The sequence below is a fragment of the Asterias amurensis genome, chromosome 7 (genome assembly GCF_032118995.1).
Source record: "Asterias amurensis chromosome 7, ASM3211899v1".
Classification (NCBI taxonomy): Eukaryota; Metazoa; Echinodermata; class Asteroidea; order Forcipulatida; family Asteriidae; genus Asterias; species Asterias amurensis.
The window spans coordinates 17757780-17779263 of record NC_092654.1 but is presented as its reverse complement, the minus strand read 5'-3'; the positions used below and the strand labels follow the sequence as shown (position 1 = coordinate 17779263).

Here is a 21484-nt window from a genome sequence, read left to right as displayed (position 1 = left end):
ATGATACCTGAATATGGTACATGATGATGGTACCTGAAGATGGTACATGAAGGCAGTGTCTAAATTCAGCAGCTGTGGTTGTTGCTAAGGGTTAATAAATGTTGATGTGGTGATCTAGCCAGCCGTAGCCATAGCCACCAACTTTATTTTTGGTTTGTTTGTGTGGTCATCATCAAAGCATCTAGACATGGAGAGCCAGTTAATAGTAGCATATTATCAAGGGTTGTCAGGCCAGCTGCACTGTTTGGGTATCTGAAGAGTTTTTATCGGTTCTTTTTACTTTCTGGATTATATGGATTCGTCTGGGTGGTTTGGCACACATTAGTGCTATTCACACGGCAGCAATTTAACAGGGGTTCCTTGCTTAAATTTAGCATGGTTGTAAAATGTAGCAATTGTTTGACAAGATTTTACAAGAGACCTTGAACCAGGTATATTTTGTAAAATTTTACAACCATGCTACAATTTAGCAAGGGACCCTTGCTAAATTGCTCTGGTGTGAAAGGGACTATAGAGATTAGAAGTAGCAGTACCTATTCAATGATTACAGAAAAAAGAAAAGCATTATGTATGTGTGGTTCTAATCATTCTAATAAAAAGCCCTTGTTTGTTCGATTGCTGTGCTAAATTTTACGCTTTTCTTTTACTTCCTTGCAAATTAACTAGTAACCAAATCGAGGCAAGGACAAAATAGTCTGGCCCTCTTTGTACAAATAACCACTTAGAACTGTCAGCATTGTGCATTTAAAGGGAACCAGACCATGATGGCTACAGCATGATCAAGTTCTGTCTTTACTTGCCCCCCTTAGGTTAGACGCCCAGTAATCAACCACGAGAGAAATCTGATATCCCACACTCAATGACACAATTGCTTCAAAAAATCACAAGTTATTCAAATGATACAAGTTTATTCTGAAATGAAACCCCAATTTGTGCCAAAAAAAGGTCCTGAACTTCCCCACTTATTCCGAGCCCTCCAGAAATAATATCCAACCAAAATTCATTGAATGAGATGAAAGCCCAAATATGATACAAGTATCCTACACTTTTTGTGCATATACTGACCTCAGGGACGTGCCTAAAACACACATACCGATGCAGCCGAGATTGTAAGTGCCCGACCCCAACGGCAATCCAGTAACGATTCCCTTGAATTTGGATCTCACCAGAGCAGCCAGCCCTGTTATTCTGCCTACATACCCCCTCCCAGGCACATACCATAACAGCGGATAACTCTTAATTATTGGATATGTGTTTTGGGCATTTTTTTTTTCTCTTTTGGTTTTTCTTTTTCGGTGGGGGAAGGGAGTTTATTATTTTTTCCTTTGATGCTTGTTTGTTTGATACTTAGCTGTACTTTGGAATCTGTGGAGGCTTCATTTCTTGAACATCATAGAACTCTGAATTAAGTGATTGAGGAGTGCATGATGCACGTGCGGAGCATTCAATCAAATCATGGGATTTGGGGATTGAGAAGGGTTTGAGTCTGGCATCTTGTCAGTTGAGACTTTTTGGAACACTCTGCTTTGTATAAGTAAAATCTCCTGGTGATAGATAAAAAACACAGTGGGTAAATATGGAAAAGATAGCTTCTGATATTAATGTGGTTTTTTTTTTCAAGAAAAGGAAAGGAATGATTCTTAAAAAAAGATGGATGGTAATAACTGATTAGTCCGCCACAAAGTACATCTTTGTGTCACAAAAAAATTGTCTGATGGCCATACTGTCATGTTATTCTGACCATTTCTGACCATTCCATTTGCAGTCTGTCAGACCATGGTCAGACTGTTCCTTGCTCTAGTGTCAGAAATTGTGAAAAAAAGGTATGAAACAGGCTATGTATCGAACAGCTTAGTATTTCTTTTGCGTTTTTTTTGTGTAAAGCATGAAAACACATTAGTACCATTTCCCCTTCTCCAAACATAACTGATAAGTATGATGTTAAGTTGCCGGAGGGGCAGTTGAAGCACAGAGTTGAACTGAGTATTTAGTTTAACTCAAACCATGGAGGCTAGTTCTACCTCCATGCTAAAACAAAGCACCCAAGCTACGCACTTTTATATTGAATCTGCACAAATGGAGTTGTGAATTCAATAAGATCATCGGAAAACTTTGTCTTTCTACTAGATTTTTTAAATTTTCATAGAAGGGCTAGCTCTGTGGCATCTGTCTGGAATTCTCAAAGGCATGAGATTTGAAAAAGATGGGCGATAGTGATTTTCTTCTGTGAGTCCTCGATGTAGTAAACAAATTGGCGAGGTACTCACATCTCTCCATTGTGGGGAGCGTTGTGTAATATCACTGTAGTCCACATATCGATGATAAACCTTGGACGTCGATTCATTCTCATTCACATCCATACTTCACAATCGATATCGAATCATTGTACATGCATATTGATACACCAAGTAATCGATATTGAATCTCAGTCAACGTCTTCGTCCCCCACTCCATTGTACTTAATCCTGATGAGCTGTGGTTTTTGACCGTGCGGCAGCCGTGGCTGGTCACGCTGGTGCCAGAGTCTCAGCCTCACAACCCGAGGGTTGTAACGCAAACCTCCATGTCTTTGGATCCCTCCCACACCACCGTGAGCAAGTAAAGGGAGGTGGGGGTATGCTGTATACACCTGGCTAATTAAACTAAAGAAGGGATTGCGTGGATGTGGGGAGGAAGGAGGGAGGAAATGGATTGATGGCATGATAAGGAGCTTGTCAGTTTACATTTACCGGCGGTTGTTTGGAGTTGGACCTCTGTACATACCAACTCGGTATCTTCCAGTCTTTACTTTTTACCGAGGGTGCAAGGAGTTGTACCTCCGTACATACTAATGCAGTAGCATCCAGTCTCGACTTGGCAGGTTACAGTTTACATTTACCAAGGGTGCTTGGAGTTGTACCTCCATACGTACCAAATCGTCCAGTCTCGACTTGTTACCAGGGGTTCATGGAGTTGGACCTTTGTACGTACTAACTCAGTATCATCCAGACTTGACGTGGCAGGGACTTGAACCTGTATCTTAGGAACTGCATCAGTTTACATTTACCAGAGATGCTTGGAGTTGTATCTCCGTATGTACCAACTCAGTTTCATCCACTCTTGACTTGATGTGGAATTGAACCTGTATCTTGGGAACTGCTTGAACCTGTTCCTCTTGGGATTTGCATCGATGCACATAGGAGGACATAAAGTGATGGCATGATAAGGAGCTTGTCAGTTTACGTTTATCGGGGACTTGCTTGGAGTTGTACCTCCGCATGTCCTAACTCAGTAGCATCCGGTCTCAACTTGACGTGGACGTGAATCTGTATCTTGGGAACTGCTTGAACCGTTATCTTAAGAAATGCATCAATGAACAGCTGTTTTTTACAAGGAGCAGGGGGAAAAATATAAAAAATAGGCAAGAGCCATAGATAGCGATCGAGAGATAATCTTTAAAACAGCACAAAGAAAATGTAAATCAGTGCAGTTCAGCTAAAAATAGAGTTGAGTGTTACATGACCGTGTCATGGTGACGACTTGCATCCTTTGGTGGATCCAAAACACTTAAAAAACCCTCAGTGTTTTAAAGTATGGATCATTCTTCTGCCCAGCACACATAATGATAACACTTATACCGATGTATAAACATTGGTCAGTTTTTAATGCTTTTACTTCAGGGACATTCTTCAAGTACTGTACATTTCAAATACTTTGTTTTCTCATCAAAAAAAGGAGTTTCCACTGTTTTTAGAGATCAGTTTGTACTTTTTCAAAATCTGGATGCACTGTACTGAATTATTTTCCTTTTGAGTTGTCGGAGAGTCCCAATTTCCCTTCTCAAGTGCATCATCTGACCTTTCTCTCCAGTTGAACTTGAACTCTCTATTTGGTTCAGTGGATTCTTCATTGATGCATCTTGAAGGAGCAAATGGATTTCTACCTCGTCGTCCTTGATTTTGATACCTTGACGTCAGTAGAGAAAGGTGCTTTTGAAAGCTGCCATCAATGGGGCATGTACTTCCACTACTTAACCATTGTCAGAACGCAATGTGTTTGTCATCTTTTGTCAACTGCGCAATTGTAGCGCATAGCCAAAGCATCCAGGCAAATTGGAAATTCATCATTGTCAATGCGATCAAATGAGAGAAGTGCTGACATACAACTGTTAACAGCGGGACATTTGAGATGGATCCTGTCTGCCTACGCTGAAGGACTCGTAGTCAAGTTGTACAGTTGAACGCCCTGTTCGCTGATCATAATTGGTAGCGCTCTCTGTCTCTCATTTTGAATCGCCACTGTTTCAGGATGGCTTGCAAATGGAGTTATGAAGAGAAAAGATTGTACAAGGAACGTAAGCTTCGCACCAGGGTAAGTCTGGGATTTCAGGTGCTCACAGCTTCTTCAAGTACATGTGTATCAGGTTGTCTTGTTTATTGAAAATAAACCCATGTTGGAGTAGTTCTGGAAGTTTTCTATCCAAATGAGGCGAAGGAACAGTTGGTTCGGAACAACTGATCAGGTCACTGATCTTTGTCGTGTACCCTGTGTTCATGGTAGAAATAAGACATGCTGACTCCAATGAACCAACAATGGGGTCTGACTATTTTGTCATCTCAGCCTTAGTTTGGTATCATGTAGTTCCAGATAAATGTATAAAGATCGATTTTTTGCTTCTTTGCAGATTTTGTTCGCTCTAAATTTCAGTTGTTAGCATAAATGTGTTTGGGGGGGGGGGTTAAGTCTCAAGCAATGTGTACCTGGTTCTGCCCAGCTAGCTTTCCCTTTGAGCAAATTGTTTTCTAAAACATGTTTTGCTCTTCTGCGGACAAGCTTTGGCTATTTCAGAGACATGACTTTTTTCCCTAGCAAGGCGCCTTAGATAAGTAACATCCTCCACCAACCTCTTAAAAACACCGTCGTCGTTCACACTTGCACTCCCAACTATGTGACAACTTTACATGTTACAAGTTCAACAACGATGGCGCCTTTAGATATTTCTCCTTCAAAATTGCGCACTGCCTTGTGAATATTTCATTTCTGAACCTTGCATCCCTCACAGCTTTTCCGTTTGCAGTTTTTCAAATGTCAACATTTCCAGGCTAGCCATTGACCTTGGCTCAAGATGAGAGCAGGTTTTATTTTTTTTATTAATAAAAAAATGTCCCCCTGTTAGAAATGCAAGCAGAGAAGGCATGTTTGTCGTAGGAATCGATTCATATTATAAAATTTATTGAGGATGTAGATTTTATTTGGATGACGACTAACCAGCCCCCCTTCAAGGTTGCAAGAGCTCTCCTCTGTCCATCAAGGTTTAAATCAGATTATTTTATTGAATGCAAATGGATGTTTGAAGTATAGGTCAGTCTGTATTTATTTATTTTGTTTAATTCCATAAGCTTAGGCCTACCTCTGACCTGAGGAATACGTGTATCCATCTTAAATGCAAGTACAAGTCACTGGTCATTCTCAGTCATTTCACCGGTGCATGTTTTTACTTTCTGTGCAAACTGTTTAAAATCAGCTAGTAGAGAAACCTGTGTTGTGCAGTCACGTGATTTCTCAGTTGATTGGCAGCTTTATTCTGTTTCCTTATTAAATACTAGTGTCCATAAAAACCTGAGAAACACTGCTGAGGAGTTTCTTTTTGATCTGAATTTGTTTTTCCTTTTTTATTGTCATGTAATTTTGCTTGGTATGCAGCAGAAACACAAGCAAAATCATTTTGTTCTTTTGTAAAAACGAAAGATAAACCTTCAAATTTAACAACAAACATAACTCATTCTGTATAGTGTATTTAGGTTTTTAGAAATAAGAATTCTGGAAGATACAGTGGACAAACAAGTTCTAAAAGTTGTTGGCAATCATTGTTTATAGTTCATCATAATTAAGTAATAAACTGCAAGGGAAACTGACTGGAAATAAACAAAAATATATTGGCCGTTTAACAAAGAAAATTTGACTGGCATCCCTACTTTTGACAAAAAGGGGGAACTCCAACAATACATGTAGGGTAAGATAGCTCAGTTGGTAGAGCACCGGCACGTTAATCAGGGGGCTGTTGGTTCAAACCTCACTCTAGTCATTTTTTATGTGTTCAACCCTAATTCAAAGTTAATCATTAGCGGGCATATAGACCTGTGTCCGTGACCACTGAGTGCTTAATCTGTAGTGAGGGTGCACGACATTGCTTGGCCTTTCATAAAAATGTGTTCACATTTCTGTAAATGCTGCAGCGGGAGAGTTGCTGAGGGAAGATTGGGTGAGATTAGAATGCCAATTTCTCTCTCCATTCCTGCAAATGTACAAAAATTCTTTCAACCTACCCGACATGGCTTATCAAATTAATCAGAATCTAACTTATTCGCCATTCGTAGCGGACCTTTTAAAGAAAAAATACATGCACAGAACAGCTCAAGATTCTCAGCTACTACTTCCCTGTCCTTTTCATGGATGATTACCTTGAACCCAAGTAATCTAATTGATAAAAAAATGAAATGTTTTGACTGATTTGAAAGTCAAATATTTGCAGTTCTTCCTTGTACATTTTGTCTCTCTCCGCAGAGATTTACATATGTCCTGTGTGCCCATCAATTAGCTAATCAAATCGCCACAGCGGGTTTAACCCTTAAATACATTACTATGAAATCTGATTTAATCTAGGGGAGGTATTCTGCATCTTTGGAAGTGAACGGGCTGTAGTGATTCAAAGGTTTGATAACGTTTGTCCATAATGCTTGGGAAGGCCGTCCACAAACGCCATGCCGGTACTAATATTATTATATTAAAGATGCATATTCCTGATATACAAATTGGGAGGATATATATGCTCTTTACAGATGGGTACACCCTGGATGGCATTTCAGTGTGTTAGATGGTAAGGTCTTGAAAGACACAACGTTCTGGTGAATATTACATGTTTAGAAAGACATACCTTGAGAGGACTTGTATTTTTAACCCTCCTACTAGTCTGACCATTCAAAGTCATTGAAGGGTTTTGAATGGTAGATAAACTATGTCAGCTTGCAGTTTGATGTCATGTGGTAAATGTATCTAGACACACATGCACAAGTAAACTGTTGGGTTTGAAGTCTTGGTACAAGACGTTCTTTACTGTACACTATATAGCTAGCTATTCAGCTCTCTCACGATTTGCTGACAGAGGGCTTTCTAAGCAGTAGCTCTCTCTTCTGATCAACAAACTTTCCTAACTGTACTAAAGCGTCTGCTACCAGTGAATCTCTGTACATTGCGGAGTGTGTACAGTAACCAAAGGGAGACTCTGGAACACTACATGTAGGCGGCAGCAGACTTACCAGGTAATTTTCCTTTGTTTACATTGTTTACGTAATCTGAGCGTGCGCACACTACCGAGAACAATGGATTTACCTGGGAAGTCTGCTGTCACCTAGTGTTAAACAATTCCCCCATTGGGTAGCCTAAGCATCTGTTCTCACACTTTGAGGCTCGTGAATTACGCCAGATATCTGCCGTCAAGCCACATCCATAATCACCTTTGACCTCGCATCATGATCTTCATGACTCTGAAGATTCGCAGTTAAATCCGCTGTATATGTGTATACAAACCACTACCTGTCATTATCCTTGCGGAAGGACAGGGGACCAGTCTACCTATTGGACAGCAAAATGTGCTAAGAATGTTTTTGCACAGAAACTTTGTTTTGTGGAGAGTGGTGTCATCATACACAAACTGCAGTTCACTTGAAATGTTTGAAATGGTTGGTCAACTTGCTGTATAGTTTCTTGCAGTACTGGTTTGTTTGATCATTGAGCTGTCATTTAAACCAATTAATTAATTAAATTGATAATTACCATTACTGTAAAAGGTCCTTGTTAATAGTCTCTTTAAGAGTTGTGTATCAAGGCTTGTAAAACAATCAATATTGAGATAACTAATTTGTATGACAAGTAGAAGATGATTATGTGTACTTGAGCTGTCTTTGAATTTAAAGTCAAATGACCATTCTGTGCATGCTGCGTTTGGGTGGAACACAGCTTTGCATGCTCATTAGATGAGCTGCCGAACTCTCCCTGATTCTGCAGATAGTTCCCTGAAAATAAACCAGTCTTTTCTTGTTCGGATGAACATAATTGAAACATCTCCCTGATTATTAAAACGTTACCCCTATTATGTTATATGTAATTCTAAATATCTCTCTGATTGCAAGATGCAAACGTTGGCAGCTCTGCATTTGTAAGTTTTTTTGGAGGGACTTATTTCGCTAGCAGGTTGGACCGTTTGTAGAGAGTGGTTGACTTACCCTACAGTGTTTTATCAGCATCTGGCTGGAGGGGAACCGGTTATGGGAGAACTGTCGCCACGGGCACAAAAGGAAATTGCAAGACTCTCCAAACACAATCAAGACAAAAGGATGACACTGTCAATTGTGCAATGTGCTTCATACCTGTGTAATTTATGGTACTTTCTACAATTGCAATCAGCGTTGATAGCTAATGCTCGTTTGTCAATGAAACAAAATTGTTTGTTTTCTCTCACTGAGAAATTATTTTCAGAATCATAGCAAATTGATATTTCTCACGGAGAAATTATTTTCAGAATCATAGCAAATTGATGTTGGTTTTGGTTGTGGTGCGTCATCAAAGACAACTTTTATTTTATTTTTGGGAAGAGTAGTTTCATCTCAAAAATAAACAGGGCGTCATTTTATTTACTTAAAGATATCTTTTTGTGAAAACACAAAAGTAGGATGACATACTTAGTACATTATGCCCATGAACAGGTATTTTCTATGGAGGATTGGCACTGGTTTGAATTTACATTGAATATCATCATGTATTTTTCCCGCAAATAATTACTACTCTTGTACTTTGAAAATGTTCCCATCATAAATTTATTTTCCACTAAATTGGTTTGCTTAACAAGATGGCATTGCTATAGGACTAAACAGTAAGGATTTGTGGAGGTCTCCTGAGCTTGTAAAGTGGAGACCCCATACTACGAGGAAAAGAACTAGCTTTGTGAGGAGCATGCTAGCATTTAAGTCAACACAAAATAATTGTGGTCTTAAAAAATGATGCTGAAAAATGGAAGTTTCCCTCTTCTCTAAGAATTATCTAAGAAAAGTGGTCCTGCCCTAAAAAGGAATTCCCTGCCTTTATTTGAAATGATTGAGTCAGGATTTGCTCTTAATTCAGGATAATAGATCTAAATTTTCTGCCAAACAGAAAGGAAACACAACCTCTAGTTTTCCTATTTCTGGTGATGTTACTACTACTCCAAATGAATTAATTTTGTTTTTACCCATATACACTGATGTGTGTTAGCACCGTGTACTCGGTACTTTCCCGAGTACTCGGTACTTTCCCGAGCCCTGTGAAAAAATCACAGGCATATTTGGGTGGGATTCAAACCTAATTAAACACTGTGAACGTTCAATGTCATTTGACTCAACCAATAGAGAGGTACATGGTGTACAATGTACCTATAAGGATTTGTTCATCTTTGTACAATTTCACCTGTGATGGATGCATGCATTACGTGTTCACTCCAAATCAATGCTGTCTCTACACAAAGGTTGTTATTGTGTAGTGTGGTACCATGATGCCTGAAGTAATACATTAAGTTGTTTATGATTTGAGGTTGTGTGCAAGTATTGTTGTTGTGCTCACATCCGTGTCATACTAGCCTATTGTAACGGTGATAGTACATGGACAACAACGCATCCAGTAATTTTCAGCGCAGATGTTATCATCCCATTGTGAGGCTTCTCAATTACCAGTCCGTTATTTGACAGGTTGCCATAGAAACTCGGGAACTTTCCAAGCGGAATGGAATGAGCAGTTCATCTGCATTGAGAGGGTTGAGCTGTGGAGAGTCTTGCGTACTTGCAGTGTTGTCCAGGACCGTCGTGTCTTTTGTTATTTTTGTCTTGATGGTATGCTGATTAAGTGATTTAGTAATTATGTGATTGGCAAGAACTAACCTGGTTTGGTTTAGTGTGCTTGATTTACCAAGCATTATAATGCACATCGGTTTTTAAACACTGCCTCTGTTTACGTGTATGTTGCATCAAAATCATAATATCAGTGGGTTGGAAGACCTTCTAATTCTTCAGGATGCAGCCAATTATTTTGTTTTTAAATCAAAACAAGTTTCTTTGAGAATCCGGCATTATCTTTTGTTTACGTAGATGGGAAAGTTTAATCATGGCTGTGGGAAAGACAATCAGGCAATGCTCATGGCATACGCACACATTTTTTATGTTTTTTTTTCTCAGTACATGTATTGTTGTGTTAACATTGTCTCTCCTGCGCGTTGAACATCTGTAAAGATTGATTTGGCGCATTACAAATACCTTCTATTATTATTATTAGTTTGGAGCATCATTACCTGTCAAAGTTCATTCAGAGAAATAAATTTATAGAATAATATTACATTTTCCTGGGCGATGTAACTTTAAATCTGCTAAATCAAATAAGACACCAGATGAGACGATCTTTGATTCTGGCCTAGCAGTACAACATTGTCTCATTCTCAAGTGTCGGTGCTACCATCCTCCAATGTTACTTTCCTTGTTTTCCTGGTCTGGTGATGAGGCGATTGTGTTTCTGGCCGGGAGGTGGAGAGGGTGTCGTATTCGGTGAGGCATTCATGGGATGAAGGATCAGGGTTTCTTGGTGTGTGACAGATGTATTGATTGATTGTCAGTAGGGTAGAATATGAACGTCTTCTTGGTTGGAACATGGTAATGGTCTGTGGGGTGGGGGGTGTGTGGGGGTGCTGAGCTGTAGGGTGGGGGTTCTGTGGGGTAGGGGTTTGTTGGGTTGGGGTTCTGTGGGGTGGGGGTTTGTGGGGTTGGGTTTGTGGGGAAGAGGCTTGTGGGTTGGGGGCCTGTGGGGTGGGGGCCTTTGGGGTTGGGTCTGTAGGGTGGGGGTTCTGTGGGGTGGGGGTTTGTGGGGTTGGGGTTCTGTGGGGAAGAGGCTTGTGGGTTGGGGGCTTGTGGGCCGGGGACCTATGGGGTCATTACAGACCCTGGGTCTGTTAGGTGGGGGTTCTGTGGGGTGAGGGTTTTTGGGGTTGGGTGTCTGTGGGGTGGGGGCCAATGGGGTTGGGGCCTGTAGGGTGTCGGGCTGTAGGGATGAGGGTCTGTGGGGTGAGATGGGGGTCTGTGGGATGGAGGTGTATGGGCTAGAGGCCTGGCGGTAATAGGGATATGTTGGGTAGGGGTGCGGGTAGGGGTCTATGAGGAATGGGGTTTATGGGATATAGGGGTTTGTTGGGTAAGGGCTCTGTGAGGGTTGAGGTCTGTGGGTTACCAGCGCAATGAAATTGGCCTAATCCACTAGTTCAACCTGTCAATCAGTTAACCATTAAATCCATCAATCATTAATCAACCGATCGATCAATCAAAAGTTTACACAAGTTCTCAATCTGTTCAGTTATGGTTGCTCCAGTAAATACAAAATAAGAAGGTGACTTTCTGTTTTGCATCTTTCCTTAATTGTATGTGGAAATTTTCCTCTAGTGTTCAGTAGTCTCATTGTTCAGCTGCTCCTGTGTGCTACAACATCTTCTTGAGATGCTTATCAGGAACACTTGAAATACTCGATAGTTGACTGGTAACCAACGCCACTTCCTGCCTTTTTCAAATGAAGCGTTTAAAGCCACCTGCAATTTGCCCTAGAATACCAACTGGTTTCCACCCCTATCTACGTGACAACAACCATTTTTGCATCCCTTTTTACTTCCACTGATTGTTAAATATTTGTATTTTTTCCTGTCATTTTTCAGGAGCAGATGGACAAACAGATTGAGGAGCTCAGTGCGAAGCTGCTTGAAGAACAGCAAACAACCAGAAGGTAAGAACTCACACAATCAAATTTAGGAGGGGGAAAAAAGCCCACATAAAAACTCTTCCAGACATGTCGTCCAGCTAACCCTCATTAAGTTATTTGACAGTTAACACCATGTTCTTAATTGTAGGCTTTCATTGTATTTTTGTTTAACCTTTATTTGTCAATGGTTTGGTTAGTAAATGGTGAATGATGTTGCTGTCTAATTCATTGACTTTCTTTGACTCGGTGTTGAATCTGTAAATATAAAATTTTAAGAAGGTTTTTACGGGTAGGGTTCAAGTCTGATTGTTTTCAGAACTAAGGTATTGACAAAAGTTATTGACAAAATGGGGAGTGAATCTATCAGGGTTTGATGATGAGACTTTTGTGGATAAGGCTTTTGTGGATAAATGTTGTTATCAAGTAAAACCATGTTGTCCCTTTATCTCCATCATGTTAAGAGGTGATACCTTGATTGTGGGCGGGGAGGCTTCATGTGTTTTGGGGTATGTTGGGGAGTTATTCAAGGTGATAGTTTTTTCATATACTAATTTGTGATAGTTTCTAGTGGGTGTCAGTTTGCTGGACTTCACCAGAGTAAAATTTGTCTCTGAATGTACTACTCGAGGAGTAGGGTTCTCGCTCATGAATTCCTCTCAGACGCTGAGAGAAGTGCTGAGTGAATCTCGCAGACAGTTGATGAGGGGTGCTTGGCTCCAAGGAAAGTCGCTCATTGTAGAAGATGGTGGGGAGGATGGCTCTGACAACTGGGAGGCTGATGGCTGATGCCTTGACTTCTTGACTAAACAATTTTATTTTACATGAGACACACCGATTCTTAGCATCGCCAATGCGCAAATAATGATTGTCAAGGAGGCAGGCACGAAAACATGTTATCTACTTTGGAGAGGATCTGACAATATTATCCTCAAGGTCTCACTATAAAATTCTCATGAATCCATTTGTCAACCTGTCCTTTTGAAAGGTTCTTTATTATTGCCAATTACCCAGCTGTCCAAAAAAATGTATAATAAATTAATAAATACAACAAAATAAAGAAACACACATAATACCCGTAATTGGACACTACCTACACATGTACATGTATAATACATGAAAATAATACTTTTATGGCTTTACATTTCTCAAGTCAACAATCATGACAGTATTTGTATGTCCCTGAGTGAAGAGGACGTGTCATTTATCTACAATGTACCAAAACCCGATACGCTTTGATGAAATTTAAGGGTTATAGAAATACAAGGTTCTTGAACTGCATGGTTAATTGTACAGACTCTCTCGTAAAAGATTTCTGTTCCTAAAATAACATTTGTTCACACTTAAGGAATAATGAGATCTGCAACTTGATTAATGTTCTGCGCTTATAATGGCTGGAACAAGCTTGTACAAAGTGTGTTGCCATCATGTATGCATTTGTATTGATTGTCAATGCATTGAGAAAATTTCCAGGGGCTCAAAGAATTTATGAATGAAAGTGGAAGCCCTCCATGCTGTATGACAACCAGCTAGACATTTAATTGATTGGTAGCTACCCAGTGCCAGCAGACAGGAGTCTACGTAGCTTGCATTGGTTATTGGGTTACTACAGCATGAGTGTGGTGAGTGACTATAGCCCCCTCTGTTGGTGAATCAGTGACAATGTGGGATGGGGGATTCTTGACGGTGGTGTGCATGTCTTCAGTGACAACATCAGCTTTGAGATGCTGGCTGGAGAAACACTGCCATCTCTTGACAGACAGCCAAAGCACAAAATTAACATGTGTGGGAGAAACGTTGGCGACGGGAATTAGTTAGGATGCTGAGGCCGGAGGCTTGCCTACACTACGTATAGGTTTGTTATTCAGAAGATGTTCCTTGCGGAATGAGAGGGGCTCCATTGATTGTTTTCCATGAGGTTTAGTTGGCATGGATTTAAGTAAATTGGAGCTTGTGTTTTTGGTTAGTTGCAGTTGAAGTAGGAATAGCAATGTTTATGTGGGGACAAATGGGATGCAAATGTACATTATCAGGGAACATTTTGACTGAACAGATTTTGTACACACAAAATAATAATATTGAGTAGCAAATGATGATTTTTTAATTGTAACTTACACAAAGAAAGATAGGCTGTTAAAGTAAATGTATCTTGTCGTCTTAGTACGAGGTTGTTATTTATTTTAATCAGTTTAGAAGTTTTACTATTTGAGTTGCTGTCATGTTTTTTGTTAAGTGTGATTGGATCATATTGTTTTTTCCTAAACCTATCAATGCAAGAAAAATGTATTAAAAAAAAACAAAGTGCTGATACTCTATATCCATTTTTCCCCAAAGACCACAGAACATGAGGTTTGTTTTTGGAAGGTTTGAAATTTTGAAAGTCCACAAAAAATGCCCATGGCGCTTAACAACAACAAGTCAATTGAAAATATAACTCCAAGGGTATGGCAGGAAATCCAGGAAACAGTACTATGCAATGCTTCATTAAAGGCAGTGGACACTATTGGTAATTTTTCAAAATAATTATTAGCATAAAACCTTTATTGGTTACGAGTAATGGGGAGAGATTGATGGTATAAAACATTGTGAGAAACGGCTCCCTCTGAAGTGCCATAGTTTTCGAGAAAGACGTAATTTTCCACGAAATTGATTTCAAGACCTGAGATTTAGAACTTGAGGTCTCGAAATCAACCATTTGAACGCACACAACTTCGTGTGAAAAGGGTGGGTTTTTTCTTTCATTATTATCTCGCAAGTTCGATGACCGATTGAGCTCAAATTTTCACAGGTTTGTTATTTTATGCATATGTTGAGATACACCAACTGTGAAGGCTAGTCTTTGACAATTACCAATAGTGTCCACTGCCTTTAAAAAGGCAAGTTTTTATGTTTTTCATTAATTGGCTAAAAAAGAAACCTATGATTTGAAATGTCATGGTGATCTATTCTATATTAATGTGATGCAGCGAGAGAACAAGATTGGTCACCCCATGAATGACTATAGATTAACGGCTCAATGCGGAGCTTTGAGTTTTCAGAACCAAGTTTGTGATGAGACTGTAAGGTAAAGCCATTGGACACTTTCGGAACAGAAAACAAATAAAGTTCACAGATTTACAGATAACTTACAGGGTTTACAGAAGGTAATGATGAAAGGCATCATCTTGAAATATTAGTCCATGAAATGCTTCACTTTTTGAGAAAACATTTAAAAACAATTATCAATTCTCAACGAGAATTACAGATTTAATTTAAACACATGTGATGACACGGTGAAAGGTGCGGAAACAAGGGTGGGTTTTCCCAGTTATTTTCTCCCGACTCCGATGACCGAATGAGCCTCAATTTTCACAGGTTTGTTATTTTATATATTTAAGTTGTGATACACAAAGTGTGGGCCTTTAGACAACACTGTTTACCGAAAGTGTCCAATGGCTTTAAAGGGAAAGTATACTTTCCGTAATCACTCTTAAAATTTGTGGCAATAAATTAATGGTTAGAAGTACGCGTTTTGAGAATCGTTTTTCTATGAAATAATGTGTTTATGGAAAAATATTTTCTATTTTCATCCCCCAAAATTTGAATCTGAGAAACGTAACTGACAGTAGGGTCTCTCAAATTGTGATTCCATAACTATGCAGTATTCTTCCTGTTGATACATAATTGCTGGTTTTCTCAAAAACGCAACCATCTTCTAAAAAGATATTTTTTGTAGGAGGTTAGTTTTGTTGTATATTTAGGTTTTTATTCATAACGGTTCCAAAAACATAACTTTCCCTTTAAATCATCATTAAATACACCTTTCATGACCACATTGGAGTGACATTGAATGGTCAGACAAATTTATACAGGGACACACAATTTTGCAAATCCACTGAAAAAGTGGATTTTTCACACACTTTCACCGCTGGATCTCTACACGACTACGAAATAAGAAATGTAAAACTACAATCAGCTGATGCTAGTCATGACATTGCATATATACCCTAAGGAGAAGAATGGATCTTGCAGACAGTAAGTCTGGCACCACGTGTTAGATCAGCACTTAACACTCCATCACTCAAATCACCTTGGGACCAACCCCTGTACGAATGATGGGTAAGGAGGTACGTGCTTGTTGGAAAGGTGCAATAATTACACCAGAGATAACGGCGTCTATGCGACCCCCCCTTGGTTAAGCATGATGGATAAATATACGCTGGAGAAGCAAGTACGGGGGATTTAGAGACTCTACTGTGGGGTGAATGGACCTGTTGGCCTGCACGGAATGTTGTTGTTTTTCACCGAGAAGTTTTTCTAATGGTTGTGTTGGTGAAAGATAAAATATGTTTTTGTTGTTGTGGAAGAGTGTGTTTTGACACTTTTTTTTATCTTCAATGCATGCTTGTAAACTTGGAGTTTTTTTTTTTTTCTTCAGTTTTATTTTTCATGGTTTGCATACATAAATTAAATAGATTAGAAGATAATAAAAATGTCTTTGGAGGGGAATTACTATTAAAAAAAAATTAAAAAAGGAAAAAATATGATTGCAAATAATAAACATTGCACCCTTGACTCAATCTCAGAAAGATGTCACCATCTTACCGACTTACCATCCAGAATGCGAATGATGTTGCTTAGATAACCTCACCTGGGTCCAAATTCATGTTCCTGCTTTACTGAAGTATTTTGTGGTTACAATAATTTTACCTACAATCCTCCTATATATAGCAACACCATTGTTAAGCATAATTATTTCTGACTTATGAAAATGGCCAATTTGTTTGAACAAAGCATTTACTATTTTTAAGCATCATTATCTCCTACCGAAAACAGCCCACGAAATCAACCAAGCGGTCAATGACCAGTGCTAGTACTGGTCATTAAGGAAATTGCTATAAACCATGATACAAATGGTTCCAATTTGCCCAAATCTTACTGCTTTATCTCTTTGGTCATTTTGAAGGAGACGGTAAAAGGGGTTATGTATGGAAGGTCTTGAAGACGATGCGTTTCCTTACATCATATCCTTTATCAGATGCCACTTGGAGGAGGGTCCAAGAAGGAATTGATGATTTACAATGGAGTAGATCATAATGTCCTGCCTGTTTTGCCATTTTGTACAGCATCAATATTTCTTATTTAATAGCAGAACGAAATTGACCCTTAACATAAAGCAACAATATTTCCCAGCTGTATGAAACCGACCACTGGTCATTTGGGAAATTTCCCGGACCCCGCTACAAATGGTTTTAAATCTTCCCAGATCTTAGTGCTTTGTCTTGTTGGTCACTTTGAAGGAGACTGTAAAAGGGGTTGGGGCTGGAAGGTCTTGAAGTCGATACGCTCTCCTTGCATCATGTCCTTCATCAGATGCCACTTTGAGGAGGGTCCAAGAAGGAGTAATTGATGATTTACAATGGAGTAGATTATAGAGTCCTGCCCGTTTTGTTTATATGCCATTTAATGAGATCCTGGTTTTCAAGTTTAATTGAATACAAGTAGCGAGACTGGTCACTGTTACTATTATTAGTTTCTCCACAAGTGTAAGTGGGATAGTGAAAATATGATAGTGTCGTCATTGCTTGTGGGACATAGATGAGCTATATTTTTTTTTTACTAAGCACAAATAGACTTGTTTTTTTGAAAGTATCTATTATTCCATTGAAATTGTCTTTCTTAAAAATAAAACCTCTGCAATTTTGTTATCATTTTGAAGCGATGGTCGGCAGACCATTGGTTAAAAAGGCAACAGAAAATGAAAGAGAACAAATTTGTGTGAAAAACCCACACATTCATACATCAATAAAATAAGATTCAGGTCAGAAGAATCGGACGGCATATATTTATGACATCTGCCTTGATAACAGCTTTTTAACAAAAATAATAATTTTAAATGAATTGATACCTTCATAACCAGTCTCACATCTGCAGCCAACCAAATTTCACACATCAGCAACATTAGTTTCTACAACACAAACATTACAATTATGCCATATGTTTCCCTCTTGAACTGATTCAAGCGTACATGCAATGGGTGTGTGTACAGTTACATGCATCATTAATACTAGAGTGTTGATAAGTAGGCCTACTAATTAGGCATACAAATAATGTAATGTACAATGTATTAATTTAAATGCATTTACAATTTTTTCCCGCGGGATGAACATTGTTAACCACCCCATATTAATTTTACCAGTGGCTCCTGGAAATTAAAACGAACATGCCGTCTCATATTTCAAAGTCATCGTTAAAATCCCTTCCGCATTCTCAGCCAAGCTTTAACGACGCTACTCAACGACGCAAAGTTCATTACACGACGGCACATACACACAGCCCAAAATAGAATAGAGAAAGAAAAAAAAAGGCAGCACAGGCCAGAGGGGGAGAAACCTGCAGCCCGTTAAGTGGAAGAGCCCTGGGCAGTCTTGTCCAATCGCAGCACTGATCTCATCAGGAAATTACCGAGTGCAATTCTCTTTACTGGTCCGTGTACGCTGGGATATGTCAATAGGGAGGTAAAGGAATCAACACTGTGTGTGAATGCACATATACACACGTTCTCCCGGCTGGCGACAAGCCGGTTATAACCACGCACATGCTGGTGGTGGACTATCGAATAACTGACAAAGGGGAGATAAAAAAGCCAATGAGGTTGGTGTTTTTAAGCGTGCCGGGTCGGGTTAGATGTTTTTTTTTATGTTGCGGAGTTTGAGATGTGGATTTGAGTAAGCTCACAGATGACAAGACTGGAATAAAAACCGACACAAACCATGCTGTGATGCTGGCCTTGGCGGGACTGGGTAAGTGGACTGTAGCTTTTTGAGCTCCTTCATTTAAAATCGAGAGTATTCTCGCGTAATTGAGAGATATTAATATTGTACAAGGCTAATTACGTCCACCGCCAATAGCGCTGGCTCGCAGCCTGAGTCGGTAACTCAACCTTGGGAAGTATTAACAGGCATTGTGTTCCAAGGTAATAACAACCGCTTCCAATGGAAATCTTCATATATATTTGAATTTGGAGAAATTGCTTTGGTCCGGCTGGTTATTTTTTCAGGCCAATCTGGATGTTTGTTTGTCGCTTGTGCCGACACAAAAAGAGCGTGTGTTTGGCCCGCCTTCACGCTTTTCTTTCTTATGATAACTGTTGATGCGCTTAATGAGCAGGTGACAAAGACATTATTGAGCTTGTCCAAATTCTCATTAATAACTCAAGAGACTAAAATTTGCGTGTAATGCTTGAGATGAGTTGGTTTCTCTCTCTCTCGTTCTCTCTGACTCATTTATGAGCGTGGTCGGACGCTTAAGACCATGTAGGATGTGGTTCGAGAGCTGAATAATAGACATGTAAATACTTCGGTATATACAAGCCCTTTTGTTCACTCAGGCGGACAGCTGTAAAGCATTAAATCTTCCCCCATGTTCTTGCAGAACCAGTTTTGTTGCCATTCATGCATGTGAGTTGCCGTGGAAACCACAGCATAATCAGGAGACACGCTTGTTCTTTAGATAATATGCAATTCATGGCTGGCGTTATCGGAGTCGGAGAAAAAGAAAGATGATTATAACTGCAGTAGAGCCTGTTGAGTCATTTACTGATGCTGTTAGGTTTGATGTGAATGCACTAATTCAATAGTATACACATAAATTTAATTCAATTGCAATTATGGTTATTCCTAAAATAGTGTTATGTGAAATTGTCAGTTGTCTTGGATCAGATAACTTCGCACAGACACATAATTGTTTTCTCATACAATATAATAAACTAATTTTGATGTGAATGCACCGATTCAATAACATACACATAAATTTAATTCATTTACGATCATGTTTATTTCTGTAATAGTGTTATGTGAGATTGTCAATGGTCTTACTTTGGATCAGATGTATCAGCACAGACACATTTCTCATCAGGACATTATAATAAATTTAAATTTGGCTACCAGTTGGAGGGCAATGGAAAGAATACTGCTATGGATTTTACTGAGAGATTGGATACCAAACAATCACAGACAAAACAAACTATCACAAACTATGTCAACAAAATGAATTGGAAATGGGCAGGCCATGTAGCAAGGATGGCAGACATGAGACGGACAATAAGAATAACACAATGAATGGCAACACAGAGTAAGGAAAAGATTTAGAGGTTATAGCCAAAAGAAAAGATGGAGGGATGATATTGTGAAGATCCCAAGGCGAGAACTGGACCAGAGACAATAGATGGACAATAAGAAGCATAGAATGGCAACCCAGACTTGGGAAAAGATCCAGAGGTAGACCAAAGAAAAGACGGACCAGGGATGAAAATGTCTGCGTGAAGAACTGGACCAGAGTGTCCAAGGAAAGGGCATCAGTGAGGAATCTGACAGAGGGCTACATCCTGCAGTGGATGGACGATGCCTAGGTACAAAGTACATTTCTCGCGGAGTGTCATGCAACAAAGTTTCACACTTCGCCTTGCTGGGTTCATACAAAAAATAATTTATTGAAAAACCAAAACCAAAACAAAGCAAAAATAAAATAAAAATGTGTACACACAAGTTCCATTTCAATACTCATGTAACAGCCAAATGCTCAATGCTCATTATGGTCTATGCACCGAACAAGCAAACAGCAAACCTGATACAAAACCTTGATTTCAGTATGATGCCAATATCAATGGATTTTGTCTGTTTGCAGATTTGTTTTTTTGCAGATATTTTATTAACACTACTCACACCTTTAACAAAACACTGATAACAGTCAGGGTTAAATACATACACAATTGATCAGTTAATATTGCTCATGATAAAAATCCATTAGTGTGGAAAGTCGTTTTTTTTTTTAATCGCCTAAGCTCTTTACCAAGCACCCACCATCGGCCTCCTGTGGGGTTCTACCATGCCCCCCGCCGTACATCACAAGTTACCAGGAGCGGGTATACCATCCGAAGATCAAACGACGATGCGGTACGAGACGAGAAACGGAGAGAGAGAGGGAGGCAGGAAGTATCGGAGGAAGATGAGTCAACTTGAGAGCATCCTGATCAATGGACGCTGCATCATCACAAAAGATGATCACAAAGGCTTTGCTGCATCAAGTCATTTCCTAGGGTCATTGATGCCCCCCAAGAATGCCTGCAATTGATGTAAAAGGCCTGGAAATATGCAGTCCCTTTTTAAAGGGGTGGTACAGTGTTACTGCTGGAGGAAGGGCCACTCATTCCAAGTTGTCTTGTTTTCATGGGACATGTTATGCATGTACATATACCCAATTTTATAGAGCTGCTTCTCAGCTCAGAAAATAGTCAAGCACAGCATTGTTCAACACAGGAATACTAAGGTTACCAGCCAAATATTGCATGCACCATCTATGACAGGTTCCCTGCTTATTTGTTGCTAAGCACACAATTTTTAAGCACATATTTCTATTGTAAATGCAGATCATTGACATTTTGTCCCAGATAGGGTAATTGGAAAAAAAAAAAATGCATTATGTTCACAAAGTTAATATATTTTGTATGCAAATCTCTCAGGTGATTTACTTGCATCCCAAGTTATTCTTAAAGCTCCTTGAATTTGGAGATACTCGGACAAAACTTGAAAATGAGGAGCAGTACAATTCATGTCTATCTAATATATTTCAGCATAATGTTTAAAAAAAGTGTTTGAACTCAAGTGCAAGGGTCTTTTCCAAACCATAGCTTATGGTCCCATTCGGGCTCCAG

General features: G+C 39.3%; 1 protein-coding gene across 1 annotated transcript in view; it reads left to right on the top strand.

Moving 5' to 3' along the window:
- The window catches only part of LOC139939731 (uncharacterized), a 155422-nt gene that overhangs the window by 34047 nt on the left and 99891 nt on the right, over positions 1-21484 (top strand). The window contains exon 3 of the mRNA XM_071935822.1: positions 11753-11820. Within this exon, the coding sequence (XP_071791923.1) occupies positions 11753-11820 (68 nt within the window). The remainder of the gene's footprint in view (positions 1-11752; positions 11821-21484) is intronic.